Below are 19,457 nucleotides of genomic sequence, written 5' to 3'. Positions count from 1 at the left end.
TTGTTTCTGATTCTAGTGCACAGGACTAGGAATTGACCTACACCATAGAGATTCCATAATGGTATCAAAATGAACAGATACTCTTATTAGTAATTTCAGTCAAATCCACGTCCCTCCAATTTAGAGACAAGGATGTCATGTGGGACAGTATCAAATGCTTTGCACAAGTCTAGGTAGATGGTATCAGTTCCTCCTTCCTTATCCACCAACACTGTAACCCTGACGTAGAAGGCCACCAAATTTGTCAGGCATGACAAATTGCCCTCAGATTTGCCCTCAGCAAAGCCATGTTGGCTGTCCTCAGTCACCTCTTTGTTTTCCATGTACTTTAGCATAGTTTCCAGGAGGATCTGCTCCATGATCTTTCTGAGCACAGAGGTGAGGCTGGCCTGTTAGCTTCCTGGGGACTCCTTTTTTTTCCTTTTTAAAAATGGGGGTTATATTTCCGTGCCTCCAGTCAGTGGGAACTTCACCGGACTGCCTCGACTTCTCAAATATGATTGATAGCAACTGAGTAACTTTATCTGCCAGGACCCTTGGATGCATCTCATCAGGTCCCGTGGACTTGTGGCCCTTCAGGTTCATTAGATAGCATTGAACCTGATCTTCTGTACAGTGGGCAGTTCTTCATTCTCCCACTCCTGCAGTAGGCAGTTCTTCATTCTCCCACTCCCTGCCTTTGCCTTCTTGGGCTTGGGTGGCCTGGCTAGAGCACTTGCTGGTGAAAACTGAGGCAAAAAAGTCATTGAGTACCTCAGCCTTCTCCATGTCCTGGGTAACTAGGTCTCCTGTTTCCTTCCAGAAATATCCCACATTCTCCCTAGTCTTCTTTTTATCACTGATGTATTTGTAGAAGCCTTTCTTCTTCCTTTGAGGTCATTGGATGGATTTATTTATTTATTTCTATCAGGGCTTTAGCTTTCCTAACCTGATTCCTGGCAGCTTGTAATTATTTCTCTGTATCCGCCTGCCACCCCCCCCCCCCACCAAAAAAAAAAAAAAAAGGTCAGGCTACCTGACCTTGCTTCTACCATCTGTAGGCATCCTTCTTTTGTTTGAGTATGGCCAGGAAAAATTTGTTCATCCATGCAGGTCTCCTGGCTTTTTTGCCTGATGTCCTCTTTGTTGGGATGCATTGCTCCAGAGTTTGGAGGAAGTGATCCTTGAATATTAACCGGATTTCTTGGGCCACTCTTCCCTCCAGGCATTTGTCCCATGGTATTCCAACAAGCAAATTCCTGAACAGACCAAAGTCTGCTCTCCTGAAGTCCAGGGTAGTGAGCTTGCTGTTCTCCCTCCTCACTGCCCTTGGGATCCTAAAATTCACCATTTCCTGGTCACTGCAGCTTCACATTCCCCACCAGCCACTATCTGTCGGTGAGAATGACATCCAGCACAGCACCTCTCCTCACTGGCTCCTCCATCATTTGGAGAAGGAAGTTATCATCAATGCATTCCAGGAACCTCCTGGAGATTGCCTCTGCCCTGCTGTGCTGTTCCTGCAACAGGTATCGGGTTGGCTCAAGTCCTCCATGAGGACCAGGACTTGGGAGTGTGAGGCTGCTTCTGTCTATAGAGGGCCTTATCTGCTTGGTCTTCCTCATCAGGTGGCCTGTAGCAGACCCCCACTACAATGTCCCCTGTCCCCGCCCTCCCTTTAATGCTGACCCATCAGCTCTCTGTCAGCTCCTCATCCATCCCCAGGCGCTCCAGCTGCTCATTGACAGAAAGGGTGACACCTCCTCCTCTCCTTCTCTGCCTGTCCTTCCTAAAGAGCCCGTATCCTTCCATTTGAATGCTCCAGCCATGGGAGCCGTCCCACCATGTCTCCGCAATGCCAATGAGGTCACAGCCCTGCAGGTGTGTGCACATCTCTAACTCGTCTTGATTATTCCCCACGCTATGTGTGTTTGCATAAAAGCATTTGAGTTGGGCCCCTGATGAAGCTGGCTTACTGGCTATTGGTTATTGAAGGGTTAGTATCCTGAGGGTTGAAACGCATCTTGCCCTGGGACAGAGGAATTGCTATGCAGCTGAATATTATCAAATATACTGAAAGAGACTGAAAAATCCCAGCACACTGGAATGCTGTCTAGGAAGATTTTTTTTAGTATGTTATTTAGAATTTGTAATGATGGTATAGGCAACTGAGTTCTTTGACCACACGTGTCACCGTGCTGTGTACACTGATGCTATTACTTTTATTATTAGTGAAACATTTTTTTCATATTGTTTGTGTTGCCATATAGAAAGATTCCACAAAGCAGGCCACAGGCATTCTCTTCATTTATTCTGAAGAAAAAAAATACAGTCCAGGTAAGTGTAATGTGGGAACTTAAAAGAACATATGCACCCCAGTGTTCTGTGGGGGAAGGTCTGAAGATTCAAGTTTTGGCATCCTGCCCTGTTCCATGACGGAGAATAAAAAGGTTCATTACACTGGAAAATCTTAAATCATTTTCGAGGGGTTCAATGCAGTTGTAGTGTTCCCTTAAAAATCCTGTACAGAACACTGCTCTCAAACCTGGAGCAGGACTAGTCTGTTCACCATTGGGAATGAAGAACTCCCTATTCTATATACAATAAATAATTCATTGAAGAAAAGTTGCTAAGTGTTTTGTTTGTTTACTGAATAGAAAGGCTTAGTGGTAGAAAGTAATGATCTGTAAACAGTGGCCCAAATCCTTTGATAAACTCTTCTGTACATAAGATGATGTTTTTTTCATATGTGCTCATCTCAGCATAACCTGTCAGGTGTATCAGGAACAGATGTGCCCTCTTTTTTCTGTTCCTCTCACCACCTGAGTATAAGATTTAAAAAATAAAAATGTGAATGAAAACTTGAGCAGATACTTACTAATTGTTGGTTTCCCTAATCATGTTCAATTGGTAGGTTACAAACACTCTTAACAATACTTATGAAATCTCACAATAGTTTGTAGGTTGTCTATTAATGATTGTTAAAACTGCTATCTGAAAACCACTGCTAGTTTTACAAAAGGAATGCAACACTCAGGAAACAAAATAACAAAAGAAAACAAAACAAAAGCATAAGCTTTGAACTGGTTTAAATAGTAAGAAACTTAAATATTTTTCATTAAGGGAACCATTTTTTAACAGAGTTTGATGACAGTTAAAACCGAGAAATACAAGAACCTGGCAGCTGTGCTGTTGCTAGGAGAAGTAATATCAGCAGTTCACAAAAGAAATCTCAATCTCTTACAGAGAAGCATTTTATAAAGAGTGAAATGTATCTAATATCTTCTTTAGCGTTCTAGTTTTTATTTCTTTTTCAATCAGGCTCAGTCTGTTATGCTTTATGAAAAACTCTTTGAAAATATGACCAAGTATAACAGGCACAGCAAGCACAGAACAATTCTTCTGAAGCTGGAACCATCCCAAAGGATTCCCACTCAATGTCAGTATTTTTACTTCACAATTTTTTATTTATTTTTTTTTTTTTCTTGTATGATTTCAAGCTGAGATAAAGTTGCTTGATATGGTATGGTCTAGGGTTTCCCAGTCTAACTTACTCTTTAGTGTATTATTGCCAGTCTATTAAGCGGCAAGAACTTACATTTTTACGACTCTGGGTGACAGAGTCCTTGACATTTATTTTACAGAATTTCTGCAAAGGCATCCTTTCACATTGCCCTGTATCAGTCTTATTTAACTTCTTTACCATTTACTCTTGGTATGTCCTTGCAACTTACTTTGATGCCATTGCTGTCACACTGAAAGTAAGAGGCCAGTCTTTTCCCTGGGCTATGTGGACGTCAACAGTTTCTAAAAATAGTCATGTATTTTGTTCTGCTGCATGATCCTAATTTAGCTGAGCTTCCTGCCTTAATCATTCCTTTGTGACAGGTTTGCCAAATCCCAGATCTTCAAACATGCTGTATAGCCCCACAATGCCCATATTTATTTCCTGCATCGCTGTGTTATGGTGACATTGGCTTCATTTGCTTTAATTCAGTGTGTCACTGGTCTTCTGTACAGAGCTCATTCTCTTTACATCTCTCTCTTTCACTTGAATATTTTTAAATTGATAAGGAATGCTTTTAAGAAATAGTGATTCAGGTAGTACCCAAAGCTGCACTTAAGTAATTTGTTTTCAGTAGGCATGTCACAAGCAATGAACTTTGATAGTTCTGGTAATCTCATGAAAAGATTTTGAAATACAGCACAGTTATCATAACCACATGACTGAAGAAGTAAGGAAAGTATCTCTTAATGCATCTCTGACCTGCTCTTCTCAGCATTACTTCTTATAGCCAGCTTATCCCTGAGATTTGTGTTGCTTCTCTTTCTCCAACACTAATCCTTTGTTTTCCATGTCTGGTGAGTGTAGAGGGGAAAAAAAAAAAAAAAAAAAAAAAGGAACAAAATGTAAAGCATTTGGGTTCTTTCACATACCTAAAATAATTTCTTTTCAGTTTACCAGTTAGAATATGGAATAGCATTGATGAAAAAATAGCAAGATTTATCTTAGTACATGTGGGTTTGATCAAGCTGACTTTTATATAAGAGCAAATTTGAAAAAAGAATATGTAATGGGGAAATGGAAATAATTTTATAAAACACATTTCTATTTCCTTATCCCTCTGCGAGGTAAAGATTTCTTCATAATTCTTTTTTTTTTTTTCTTTTTATAACTTGTACTACTCTTTCCTCATTACCCCATTTTCTATTCTCCGTCTTCCCTTCCTTCATATCTTTCTCTTTCCTTGCCCTTTTTCTTATCAACAAGCTCTTACCTATTCTTTCTTTTTTTTTTTTTTTTTTTCTCTGCCCTTTATTATACTTTTTCCTCTTCTGAGGTCTTCTCAGACTGCTTCCATGTTGTATTTATTAACATACTTTCTGGATAGTTTGGAGAAGTGTCCTTCCTACTTCCGTTTTCCTGGTGGGAAGGTACACTGAAAAAGAACTTATACCTCCCTCCAGTTCCATATCCCTGCAGGGTGAGGAGATGGAGTCTTTAAACTATAGACTTTTTTATTTTATGAAATAGATTTTAAAGTGAATAAAGGAATTGTGACCTGAACTCTGTCCTCTCTCCTCCTCTCTTGACTGGGAGCCTTGGAAGGTATAACAAAGGGTAAGACTCCTGCTTAGCTTCAGTGACTGCATCTGGAGTGTCCATGTTCTTTGGTACTGTTTAGTGTACCAATATAAATGTACATCTGCTGTATCTTCTATCTTTAGAAACATCAAAGGCATTTTTAAAATGTAGACCTATTTAGTTTCAAGGCTTATGTTTAAAATCTTTCAAGTAAATTAAAAGTTAGAAAATAGCTGAATTAAACATAGCTATGCAAGCTTAAGATATCATATTTACATACACAGAATCACAGAATAATAGAATGATTTGAGTTGCAAAGGACCTTAAAGATCACCTAGTTCCAGCCCCCCTGCCATGGGCAGGGACACCTTCCACTAGACCAGGCTGCTCAAATTCATACACTGTGGCTGTTTCTGTTACATAGTCACAATCAAAATTTTCCATTGGGCACTACTTCAAAAAAAAAAAAAAAAAGTGCATATAAAAAGGAGGCCATGATGAAGATCCTTCCTGATACTCTCACTGCAAGGCTTGGAACATTTACAGCTTCCTTATAAGCTACTGTACCAGCAGCAGCTGTGCTGTTTTGCTGCATTTTGTGAGGTTTTCAAAAAGTGAAGCTCCTAGTTTGTTATCAACTAAACTGGCTTCCAGGACTGAGAGTGGTTGCATGAGATACCCTACATCCATAGTATTTAACAACCTTATCCTCCAAATAGTGTGGGTTAAAAAAAAAAAAAAAAAAAAAAAAAGCCTATTGAGAATGATTACATACTAACATACTAATACCTGAACCTGTTGTTTTGAAGAGGAATAATTGGAATGGAACAAGTCCATAATGCTAACAGTTTAACATTGCTAGCATTTCGTAATTTTAGTATTCTGTAAAGTAAAACAGTTGTAACACTACCACACCTGTGGAATTTTGAGTTCTGATTTTTGAGTATCTCCTCTCTGGAGGCAAGTGCTCTACAGTGGTTACAGTGGTTACAGACCTATTTTCACTCTCCTGAAAATTATCTCCTTCTTCATCATCTCTCAACTTGTCCGTGGCCCAAAAGCTTCCTCAGTTTGTTCTACCCTGCTAACCCATTTGTTTGAGCTTACGAGGTTTCCGATTCCCTTCCACATTCTTCTCATACTATTGTTGGTATCACTTTTTCAATGTGACTCCAGAGTCTCTCACAGTGTCCTCCAATCTCCTTGACAGTACACTTCAGATTTTCACCATCAGCTCTCACCTACATTTAGTATCTCATAATCTTTCTTTAGGGCCATTCATGTATTACCATTTTACCATCATCCTTATTTCAGTCTTCACATCCATGAGCTTCATGTCCTGATTCACTTTCCCCTTTCTCTAACTGCTATTGCTAGTTTTGTTTAGATTTTTTTTTCTAAAAATGCAGTTTATTCTGTCAAAGTTCCAGAGTCTTTTCCAGACACAGGAGTTGTAAGGCTTTTCAAGGCAAGACCAATAGCTTCTTATTGCTCTGTTTAATGAGCAAACTAATGTGTTAGTCCTTACCTTTGTTTTCAGAAACAGGTAATCTATTTTGGCTGAATTACTGAAGAAAAAAAATGTACTAAGAAGCTTGTAATAAAGAAGTTCAAACAATCAAAATTGTCAAAGTTACAAATGAATAAAAGGATGGAGTTTTTATGACAATGTTAGTTAGGAGTTACTGATATTAGTTCCACACATGTTACAATTAGATAGGATCATGAGTGTGTCCAAGACTTTATCGACAGATTTCTTATGACTTTGAATTTTGGCATCCTGACTCTCAATGAGCTCAAGAACATATTAAGTAAAATCTAAGCTGAGCAATAGTCAATGAGGTATAAAATTAGATAACCAAAATGAGTAATTCCCATGAGGTGATTGATTAACCAGGGATGGCGTCTATAGCTGTCTATCCACACCTGCCTGCCCAGGTAGCACTGTGTCGTGGCTTGGTGTTCCTGGACTAGTGTTCTACCACTTGCCAGTGGCAAATCAGCCAAAGCTGTAATTGGTGTTCCTCTGGAACTTACTACTATACCCCTATGGCCAGCGTAATAACCTCCAGGAGAGGGAGATATGGACAGCAGGGATGACCATTACACCATCCCTGTCCAACCCAGTCCCATAGAGAAAGATTTTCAGCAAGGGATGCTGCTGTTACACAGAGAAATTTTCTGATTAGTTTTAAGTGTTTCTCACTGGCTACTTAACTTTGTTTATTTTAATTTTACAGTAGTTTAAGTGCTGTGTTTTCCTATGTGGCACATTTTGCATATTTCAAGTTCTCTTATTATACGTTTTGACAATGTACCACTGCAGGAGCATTTTGACAATAAGTAAACTTGACTTGATGATATTAGAACAGTACTGCTATAAATTCTTGCTTTCTGAAGTTCAGAGGAGCTAAAGAGGCTTTTGCTGCAATTATATAAATACTCAAGTGGAAGATCTAATTATGATGATTATTTTTGAGACAAGTTATTGGTGTTTGTTTTCAGTAAGTGCTGAATTACTATACATAAAAGTAAGTGCTCTGGAAAAAGATAAATGTGGTGAGGACTGCAAACTATGACCATGGTATCTCTGATGGCTTAAATGTCCTACTTCCTGTACAGTATTATGCCGCCTTCCTTCAGTGTCAACTATTTGAAATAGTTTATTTTTTTTTAATTATTTTTACTGTTTCTTAACCTGTGGAAAATGAATGCTCTAATGGTAGATATTGTCTTTAGAAATGACTTTGTAGATAAGACGATACTGAAGCAGCAACTGAATAATCCTTGGGAGTTCCCTATGCCATAGCTATGCTTTCCCAGAGATGGTGAACAAATACATCTATTTTAGTGTTGACCCCTGAAATGTTTGAATCCTTGTTGCTGTAGGAATACTTTTTACACAGAAAATCCACTGTTGATTACAAGATCTGGTAATAAAAGCTGGGTTGCAGTTCAGACTTCAGTCTAAAGCAGTAAAATGGTCACTTAATATAATTAACTTAAATCAACCTTTTTATTCTTCCAAATTATTTCTTGTATTGTTTGTGATTAACTTGGTTATTTAAGTTCATACCTTAGAAGAAAAAGGAAATAAAGTCTATGAAGAAAGTCCATGATATTGAAGGATGTCTGACATAGGTTACCTGACATAGTAAACAATGCAAAATTTGTCTAAGCTAAAGTACAACACAGAGATTCCTCAGCTCGCTTTAAATAAGAAACCTGGGGTCTGGCTCCTATAGTCAGTTCCATGAGGATGGATTTGTTGTGTTTTCTGATGTTGCACAAAGGTAAATTCTGATACCAGATTTCAGTCATTTAAGACAAATGTATCAGCAAAGTGTTGATTTGACAAAAACAAGTATACCTAGTTTCCTCTATTCTGCCAGCTTTTACTAACTCAGAGTGCTATCTCAGTATCTCAGGATGTCTCTGCCCGTTGTCCAGGCATATTCCCCAAACTTTTTTACTCCTGATACCCCAATTCAATTTCCAAATTATCAGAAAACTGACTAGCAATTGCAAAACCAGGGATGATGGTAACTACCAACTCAAAAGCAAGTTCCAAATGTCAATATCAAAACAAACACCAGAAGTTAACTGATGCCAGTTTTTCGCTGAGCTCTTTTAATTTTTTCTACCGTCTCCAAGGAGAAGACTGGTAAAGTCTAGTGTCCCTCACTGCTGCATTTGATACCCAACTTCAGATGGAAGTATCCGCTTCTATTTGAACCAGTTAGCACCTTCTGCTACAAATCCAGAAAAAAAGGCTTGTATTCACACCTATGGATGTGACAGGAAAGCACGTTAAAACAGTGTCACTGCTCTATCTCAAAACAGTTTCAGATTGACTACATTGTGATATATAACCTTGTAATTTAAAATATAATGGGCAGTATTTTGATCTTATGAATGTAGAATAGGAATGTTCTCCTTAATATTATGAATAATTTCATAAAAATAAATGATAAAGTCAAATGAAAATCTTTTGATCTTACTTAATGAATTTCACTTGCATCGAAATGAAGACAGGTCAAAATCAAATGTTGTTTTGGTTATGTTTGATTTCAAATGAAACGTGGATTTTATTTATTTATTTATGTGTTTATTTATTTATTTATTTTTGTCCTGGGGCAATTCAACATGACTTATCATTTTGTTTTCAGTGAAATTAATGAAACTGCTGAATTTTTCTGAGATTAGATCTTGTCATTTTTTTTTCAGTTATGCTTATCTTGTTCAAGGCATGCTAGAGACTGTGATTCAAACAGTAGCATATGAGCCACAGTTGAGAAACAAATGTATGCCATATCTGTTGAGAAATCCTGTTTTGCATTTTCCTTGATATATATGAAACATATCAGTCAATTAACAAAATGGAAATATGTACAACCTTATGAAAATGTAAACTGGAAGAAAAACTGTTGTGGTTTAACCTGGCCGGCAGCTAAGCACCACACAGCCGTTCGCTTACCCTCCACCCTCCCTCTCATATTCAAGAGAATGCTGTAACTGATAAAATGAAAGTCTTCTGTACTGACTGGTATCATGTCCCTCCTTCATGTAAACTGGTTATAATTATAATCATTGTAGTTTATTATTTTGATTTTTTTTATGTAGGATTTTTGCAATATATCCTATGGGGAAAATACAGATTTTTCAGATTTCAATGTGAATGATTATTTTTCCACTAAGAACTTTGGAAATTAATGATGGATTTGACATGTACATATACAGAGGTATCAATATGTATGTCAGACATTTAAACAGGAGCTGAAAAATCTCTGAAAAGTATGTGGTGTATGTTATTTCCATTTACTGAAAGTCAAAGCCTACCAGAATAAAATTAGCAATTTTAAATTTACCAAATTTTTAAATGTTGCCTTTTAAAGGATAGTATAATACTGTTTCATTTGGGAGAATTCGTAAGAAAATCATTAACAGATTGCACTCTCCACAATCACATAATCATTAACATGTAAAAATGTCCTTTTTTTTACTAAGGGGATAAAGGCACTGAAAGCATTTCTGAAAGAATTTTGAGACCTTCTTAGAATTCTTATATATCAGGGTATTCCTTTTTTTTTTTTTTTTTTCTGTACCTTTTGCTAAAATGGTAAATGCTGTTATACAAGTATCCTTTAATACCTATATTCAAAACACTGCCCAAAGAACAAAGCAGATCAGAGTATCAAAAACAATTATTTTTAAATTATTATTTTTTTAAGTCAGTAGGGCTACATTTCAATACAGACATGTGGAAATGGTTCTGTTATTGGTTAGGAAATATTAATCATGTTGTGGTATTATCTTTATAGTTTATTAGTCTGTATCTGAGACAGCAGAGGTAGGATTAGTGGGGTTTTTGTGATTGAGTTTTGTGAAAAAATAAAATCCAGTTCCTAAAAAAACACATTTAGCCCAAGCAATTTCACTAAGTATATTTTTCCATTCCCCCATTCTCTTATTACCTATTGTGCATATATTTGTTTAGTTGTGGATATACATAACTCAAATGTACAAACACGTATTAAAAGACGTTTAGATGTAGAGCTTAGTGATATGGTTTAGTGGAGGACTTGTTAGTGTTAGGTCAAGGTTGGACTAGGTAATCTGGGAGATCTCTTCCAACCTAAATGATTCTGTGATTCTGTGATTTTGTACATTTATTTCATTGTGTGTTAATACTGAATTTCTCCACTTTCCCTATCTGTGAATCAGTTTGTCTTAGTTTGCACCAATCCAATTAGTTTTGCTTGTACAAGAAAATTTTAGAAACCTTTATGATTATTTTATATATATATATATACACACATATATAAAGATATTGCCATGTGATTCTGAAGTCTCGTTTCTCTGGACCTCATAGGGTTAAATGTGTATTTTACTATACTAGCTGTCAAATAAATGTCCTAAATTGGGGGTAAGGCAAAGACAAAACTTGTATTAAACTTTTAATTGAGCATTACCTTACCTTCTTGTTAATTTGAAAAAGCATGCTAACTCTTTGAAGAAGTAGAAGCATTCCTGTCTTTAGCTTAATTATACAAGCAATTCCCAAGAACCTTGCAAATGAAAACCTCCCAAGTGTTTACAATCAATAATTTATTTCCTTACCTCCCTTATCAGATTGGTAAAATGCATTTTATTTTTTTAACTTAAGTGAAATCAAAAGATGCAATTTGATGTTGAAAGTCTTACTCCTAACTATTCGCATTAGGCATACTGCCAGAGGCAAGAAATTTATGTTTGACTGGAAATCAATTGCCTTGGCAGAAGAATTGCCAGTATCTCTTTTATAAGGAAATTCTGTGGTGAGAGATAATGGAGAGAATAAGGAGACTGCCATGGCAGATAGCCAGAGAAGAATTTCTGTTTGTCTGATGCAAGGAACTGTTTTTTAGGTAAAACTGAGAACTTGGTCTAAACTATATAATAGTTCATACTGCCTCCAGAGAAGCTAAGAATATGGGGATATTATGCCCCCATTTGGGCTTTGACATCTGTGCTACATCTCTTACAAAATTAAGTACATAATTGTATTCAGACACTTGTAGTGAATCACCAAAAGATAACATTAGAAATGTGAGAGCAACCACAGATTTATTTATTTTTTTCCTAGCTATATTCCAGGCTTTAACCCAGAGCCAAACTTTTCTGTCAGTTTGCCATAAAGCATTTCACAAAAAAAAAAATAAAAAAATGCAGTAGCAGACCATTGACATTTAACGTTCCCATTCTCAAACAAGTATCCTGCAGTACTTCTTTTTGCTTCTGAAAAGTTGTGTGTTGCATTGACCTTTTTTTTTTTTTTTTTTTTTTTTTTTTTTTTTTTTTTTTTTTTTGCCATTTCCATCAGTTTGCTTTTGCCAAGCCAAAACAGACTGGGTTACTCATGAAGTCACACTGTGGGTGTTTGTTCTGGGGGGCACCAGATAATTGTTGGTGCAAACAGTAATGGATAAATAACCAGGAGCCCAACATACATTCATTCAGTTAATACTGCCTTGTGGCTCAGTGAATCTTGAAAAACTCCATGTTTATATAGTGAATCTTAATTGAGTTTGCTGATTACAAATGCTTGCAATTAATATGATATATTATGACTGGCAAGTAAACGTTCTTGTTTTAACCAATATAAAATGAATTAAACATTTAGAAACCTTGTAGGTTACTAATTGCCAGCTTCAATTCTTTTAAAGCATGAGCTTTACTGAGAGCTGGACGTTTTGACAAAATGTCTGACAAAAAAGTGCACGTTTTGCTGAGTTCAAACTTCATCTTATTCCTTGAACTACTGGGTAGATTGAAGTACATATAATGTAAGGGCCTCCAGGTTTCTGAGCATCTTTCAATCTAAATTAGTTTATTAAGGCTGTAGTTCTCTGTGAGAGATATGTAGATCCTCCTTGGTGTCTTGAACTCAATGAGGAAAGCAAGGTGTTTTGGATGTATGGACTTACCTGTTCCCAATTTGTGGAGAAACGTTTCAAAAGTTGAGCCCAATATGTTAGTATAGTAGATGACTAAAAACATTATGTTTACTGAATGTACATAATTCTGTTTTCAAATGAAACATAATGGAAATGGACTGGAAAACAGTAACAGAATATGGTATTATTAACCTGTGATTACTAAATGGCTCCTTTGGATTCCTGTGCTATGTGCATGCCTCTGAAAAGTGGTTCAGCATGAAATTCTCTGTGGAAAGCTGGGCAGAACAAAGATGGCTGCATGAAATGTGCATTTAAAATAACTTCTCTGATTCCCTGGTGTTTTTTTTTTTGTTTGATTTGTTTGGTTTTGGTTTTTTCTTTTTCCTTTTTTTTTTTCCCTTAAAACACAAAGGACCGGCTATGCTATATATAAGCATAATTCCTAAGCTGTTTTTCCCTATTTACAATAGAGTTGGTTTTGGTTTTGGTTTACTTGCTGCTATAAAAAATCCTTCATTGTTACACAGAAGTGTGTTTCATTTCCCAACACACAAAGAAATGACAGATAAGATTTCCTTTAAACATCTCCAAAAAGTGGAGCACAAAATATTTTGGTAATAAGGAAGCCAGGAGAAGGACTTTAAAAGGCAAACGTGGTTTATTAGTGAATTGCTGTCACAATTGGTTGCAGAACTGGTATTTGTGCCTTTGAAACTTGGTTTTAGTCTGTTTCCCAGTTTAGCAATTCAGACAATGCTCTGACAATAAGAATTCTTGTGACTCTAGACAGTCTCTGTATACATAAGTGTACAGAGGAAAGGCCATGACTTAAAATATTTTTAGACTGTCTTTTTTGCAAAGTAAACTTCTTCCGAGTTCAAATTATAGAATCATAGAATCATAGAAATGGTTTGGGTTGAAAGGGACCTCAAAAATCCCCTAGTTCCAACCCCCTGCCATGGGGGACACTAGTGGGACACCTCCCACTAGATCAGATTACCCAGGGCCTCATCCAACCTGGCCTTTAACACTTCCAGGGATGGGGCATCCACAGCTTTTCTGGGCAACCTTGTGCCAGTGCCTCACCACCTTCGTAGTAAAATTCCATTGAAGATGAAGACATAACCTGAAAGATAGCTCTCAGAGTCAGACTAAATTGTGTTTGATAATACATCATTTCTCCATTAATTTATTATTTTTGCATACATTATTCTATTCTTTGCAATAGTAACCTTGAGAATGAAGTGCTTCCTACTGCTCTATTAGTATTTTGCTTGGCTTGTGGTATTCTGAAGACTGTCGTGTGCACATGAAATATTCTTTTTGTTTGCTGTCTTATTATATTATATATACTGGAGTATTCTCCAGTCATGGTGAAATTACATCTATTATACCACTGGAATATGACCTGATTTATTACAGGAAGATCTGAGCATAGCTCAAGTCTTCAGTGCATTATCCTAAATGAAGCTTTGTCTCTGAAGATTTCCATTGCCTTCAACTTTACCATTATGTTTTAGCCATTGATTTCCCTTTAGAACACAAATGCCATAATAATATTGCTCAGTATTTATTTATTTATTTATTTACAGTATTGAATAACTGCTTGTTCTGCCAAGGGGGTGTCAAATTCTGTTTTCATTCTGTCATTCATGTGTTACTTCCTTTACATCTATCAACAGAGATGAGCTAAATAAGGTTGGTAACTCAGTTTTTGAGGAATTACAGATTGAAAATCATGTAGAAGGAAAGGAAAGTAACATTTTGAAGCCTGTTTGTTTACATATCCTTGATTGCATGCCCCAAACCCTTTCAGAGGAAGGCTCATTGCTATTCAGCCATTCCTTCTCCTTGAATAAGACACATTGCTTTTGCTTCTCCCTGTGGTTGCGCACCCTATCCTGTCCCAACACTGCTTCCTTTCTTCTGTACCTCAGCCTTTGAAGGTCACTGTCAGCTCCTTTCTCACCTTCTGGGATGCAGTTTGTGCCAGCCTATGGGTGAGGAGGGAAAAAGAAAAATCAAATATTGAGGCCAAAGGAGTTTCTGGGCTGGTAACCAGTGGTCTGTCTGGGTGAGACTGAAGGGAGCTCCTCAGAGAACTGGAAAGGTGCTCAGCTGAACACAGCTTTGATTTAAAGGTAAGGGGATTGCTGAGGTTAGCCAGAGACAGACCAAGAGATATATGTCAGCAGTGGATTTTGCGGTTCATCGTTTTAAAAATTCTTTGGTTTTAAAATTGCTTGGTTCTGTATTTTCTGCTTTTTAAAATATATTACAGGAGAAGATAATAACCAATCATTAAAGCATTTTATCAGGACAATATCATACAATTTCTTTGTTATGCATGCTATATACTCCTATAATTTAATAATCTAGAGAGTTTATTCAGAGTTGAAATGTGGGGAAAAAATGATGTTTTTAATGTAATCTACGCTTGTGTGTGCTGTTACTAACCTATCAAATGTTAAAAAAATTGTTGATGGACTGAAAAAGAAACATTGATTATGGGCTTGATTTCTACTCTGAGCCAAGCCACAGGCAAGAACCAGTTGGAAAAATAGTGTAATATAGAAACAATGGCAGCCATATTGCAAAGATCAGTGGCTGAGCTGCTGAATGCCTGAAAAAAGAAAAAAAGGTACACTAACTGCGTGTGATTTTGTGCTGAAAATTATATAGTTCCAGATTAACATTTTAGACATCACATTAATAGCAAAAACGTATGTAACTTATGTAATCAATCATGAAAAATTGCCTCCAGCCACCTTTCCAAGAGAAAAAGTCACAGAAGGCAAAGACAGGGAGGGGGAGAATGAAGAACTGCCCACTGTAGGAGAAGATTGGGTTCAACACCTTCTAAAGAATCTGGAGGTGCACAAGTCCATGGGACCTGATGAGATACATCCAAGGATGCTGGCGGGTGAAGTTACTAAGCCCCTATCCATCATATTTGAAAAATTTTGGTTGAAGTTTCCACTGACTGGAAGAGGGGAAACATAACCACCATTTTTAAATAGGAAAAAAAGGTGTCCCCAGGAAACTACAGGCCAACTTCACCTCTGTGCTTGGCAAGATCATGGAGCAGATCCTCCTGGAAACTATGCTAAGGCACATGGAAAACAAAGATGCTTCGCCAAGGGCAGATCATGCCTGACGAATTTGGTGGCCTTCTACATCAGGGTTACAGTGGTGGTGGATAAGGGAGGAGGAACTGACACCATCTACCTAGACTTGTGCAAAGCAGTTGATACTGTCCCACATGACATCCTTGTCTCTAAATTGGAGGGACATGGATTTGGTGGATGGACCACTTGGTGGGTAAGGAATTGGCTCGATGGTTGCGCTGAAGGAGTTGGTTCAATGTCCAAGTGGAGACCAATGATGAGTCATGCTCTGTAGGGATTGTTATTAGGACCAGTGCTGTTTAACTTCTTTGTTGGTGGCATGGACAATAGGATTGAGTTCAGCATCATCAAGTTTGCCGATGACACCAAGCTGTGTGGTGCAGTCAACGCACTGGAGAGAAGGGATGCCATGTAGAGGGACCTGAATAGGCTTGAGAGGTGGGCCTGTGCAAACCTCAGGAAGGCCAAGTGCAAGGTCCTGCATCTGGGTCAGAGCAATCCTATGCACAAATACAGGCTGGGGGGAGAATGGATTGAGAGCAGCCCTGAGGAGAAGGACTTGGGCGTGTTGACCAATGGGAACCTTAATGTGAGCAGGCAATGTGCAGGTGCAGCCCAGAAAGCCAACAATATCCTGGGCTGCAGCAAAAGAAGCATGGTCAGCAGGGTGAGGGAGGTGATTCTTCCCCTTCACTCTGCTCTTGTGAAACCCCACCTGGAGTACTGCCTTCCCCCAATAAAAGAAGAACATGCACATATTAGAGTCCAGAGGAGGTCCATGAGGATGATCAAGGGGCTGAAGCACCTCTCCTATGAAGACAGGCTGAGGGAGTTGGGGTTGTTCAGCCTGGAGAAGAGAAGGTTCCAGGGAGATCTTATAACGGCTTTCTAATGCCTAAAGGGGGCCTACAGGAAAGCTGAGGAGGGGCTCTTCATCAGCGAGTGGAGTGATAGGGCCAGGCGTAACAGCTTTAAACTAAAAAAGATGTAGATTAGATATAAGGATTAAATTCTTTACTATGAGGTGATGAGGCACTGGCACAGGTTGCCCAGAGAAGCTGTGGATGCCCCATCCCTGGAAGTGTTCAAGACCAGGTTAGATGAAGCCCTGAGCAACCTGATTTAGTGGGAGGTGTCCCTGCCCATGGCAGGGGGGTTGGAACTAGGGGATCTTTAAGGTCCCTTCCACCCCAAACCATTTTACGATTCAATAAAACTCTATGTGTAACATTTCTTTGGGAACCAAACAGATTATTTTATTGGGGAAATGGATGTCAGTAGAGTATTTGTTGTATTTTCTATTTTATCTATGTGTAATTTAGAATATAAGGGAAAAAGGAAGTGTTACCAAGGTGATCAGCAGGTAGATTCACCATGTATCAACAGATAGTGGGAAGCAGTATTTACAGTCTGAGGACTGCCTTGCTGAAGGCCAATGGTTTTATTTGCCATGACAGCCCACAAGTCAGAGGATAGAGAACTGAGGCTCTCACTTTTCATTAATAACATCACCCAGCATATTAAACATGCTGTTTATTTACTTTTCAGAAAAGTTGTTATTCATATGAAGCTTCATACTAAAATCACTAAATTATTATTTGGTCAAAAATAGATCTAATTTTAGGTTTTGTATCTCCAGTCATTGAATGAAAGGTCTGTTTTGCCCAGGAAGTGTTTCCTGGAAATGTTATTGGCAGATGTATGAGCATTTCTGTTGCTAAACCAACAGCAGGACACTGTTACTATTCTCTGATAAAAAGCCTATTCCAGTAGCTTTATCTCATAAATAAATGAATGCATAAGTGTGCATTGGGATGAGTACATGTTAGGTAAAGGCCTAGCAAAGTAATAATCACAGGATTTGGTGTGACATTTTGCCAGTCCTCACACATATTCCTGACTTTTCTAACATTTGTTTTTTCAACTCATAAATATTTCTGCAGTCAACACACTGTTAAATGACACTGGCTCCCTTGGAAAGATTATAAATGTGAGACAAAGGTATTGATGCTTGATGGTTTTTAATTATGGGAGAAAAGAAAAACAACAAAAAATATCTTTCATGAGAGAGAGGGCATTCTGAAGAGCAACAATTAATTGTCTCCTTCTGAAGTGTTACTTTCCAGTGTTCCCCTACTTTTGAAAATAAATGAAAAATAAACTCACACTTCCAATAAGAAAAGTAAGTTTGAATGTCCCATGGGTGGAAGGAAATTGTGGGAGCACGAGAATTCCTCTGATCATACTCAATGAAACCAAGTTGTATACTTTATAAGAAACAGGAACAACTTAAATCTTATACTTCCTAATCCTGTTGCAACTTTGATCATTTCTCTTTTTAAGCAATGACTATAACTGGACCTGACAAAGGGTAGATCAATTGCACAGCTCAGACAGATAACTTCTATGTTTTGCAATATCCTTTTCATTCTAATGATATCTTTCTCTCTATTTTAGACAAATATCACTTGCTGTGTCATAGCACATGGATTTCAGGACCGCCTGTGAAGAGGTAGGATCAGATATTTTTCCTTTCAAACAACAGTAGAATAAAATCAATGCACTTTTAATCCTTTTTATATGCAAAACCCTTTCTATCCTCTTTTTCTGAAATGAGAGGAATTATATAATCAGATGTAAGTTATTCAGTTGATCGCTTCATGGTGGCAGGCAGACTTTGTAGCAGAACATGAAAAACTTGCCCAGGTGTATTCATCACTAGCCCTCATCTCTGTCCACTCCAATTTACTTCTTCAGGCACAATATAGGTGCAAGTATTTATGTTGTATGTGAGCTTTGCTCTTAGTGATGCGTTTATATCTGAAAGTATGTACATGAATTAAAACATTAGTGAAGCCAGAAATCTGTCTGTCACTGTTCAGCAAAATCAAAGGGAAAATGTAGGAGTATTAAAGGGTTGGGAGAGAGGGGAAGCTGCAAAGTTGACCCATAGAAAAGTACTTCTATTTTGATTTGATGAGGTAAGAGAGTAATTTTCATTTAACATAAGTATGGTTTCATAATATCAATATAAAGTAATTTAGTTCCCCTCCTCTAAGGATAGGGGAAGTGCTTTTGTTTCTGTGTTCATACTAACATTACCTTAAAAAAAAAGTAAATAAGATGCACTTACATATGTTAAAGAGGGCATCAAATTGTCTCAATGATTTTCTATGGACAAATTGTTTTAATATGTTTGTACAATGTTAGCAAGTGAGATGCACTGAGAACCATTTACACCAAATTACACAGTGATGGCAATGCATTATTAAGATTTTACACATTATTAAGATTTTAAAATACAGTTGCCTTTATGCTGAGAATAACAAACAGTGGTTAAGAAGTTATGACTGGCAACAAGAAAACTGGCCGTATCTTTAAGGGTGACCATGATTCCATGAAAAATAGAAGTGGAAGAATGGGAAAAGCAGTAGGACCAAGTACTAAATTCAGCTAAAAACAATTTTGGCTTGAGCATCTATGGGTGTAAATTAGATGGGGAAAGAGAAAATAAGCAGGATGAAGGACATGAAATCATGACAGCCTTCTGAAAGGAGCAGTAGGATAAAAAACTAATACAAGAGTGAAGCTTGTCTTTGGGAATGGATAGTATGATGGTTTTCCAGGATGCTATGTGACAGACTTTAGTACATGTACAGTCTAAATTCCGTAATACAGTATAACTGAAATTATTTGCCTGGGAAAAAAGCATTTCTTGCTAGATTACTTTTGGTTTCACTTTTTTCTCTCATGTATTTATTGAGCAAAACAGACAGATACAGCTTATTTTCTTAGGATTTTTATGGTGTTATTTAAACTGCAGCC

The 19,457-nt window shown here is 37.5% G+C and overlaps 1 protein-coding gene across 1 annotated transcript in view; it reads left to right on the top strand.

Moving 5' to 3' along the window:
* SNTG1 (syntrophin gamma 1) overlaps nt 1-19,457 on the top strand; it is a 373,437-nt gene that overhangs the window by 173,163 nt on the left and 180,817 nt on the right. Inside the window, exon 2 of the mRNA XM_083823020.1 lies at nt 18,090-18,144. Coding sequence (XP_083679146.1) covers nt 18,118-18,144 — 27 coding nt within the window. The 5' untranslated portion in view covers nt 18,090-18,117. The remainder of the gene's footprint in view (nt 1-18,089; nt 18,145-19,457) is intronic.

This window comes from Anser anser, assembly GCF_964211835.1.
Source record: "Anser anser genome assembly, chromosome: 2".
Lineage (NCBI taxonomy): Eukaryota > Metazoa > Chordata > Aves > Anseriformes > Anatidae > Anser > Anser anser.
Note: the sequence above shows the minus strand (reverse complement) of the source record. Positions and strands in the feature narration are given on the sequence as shown.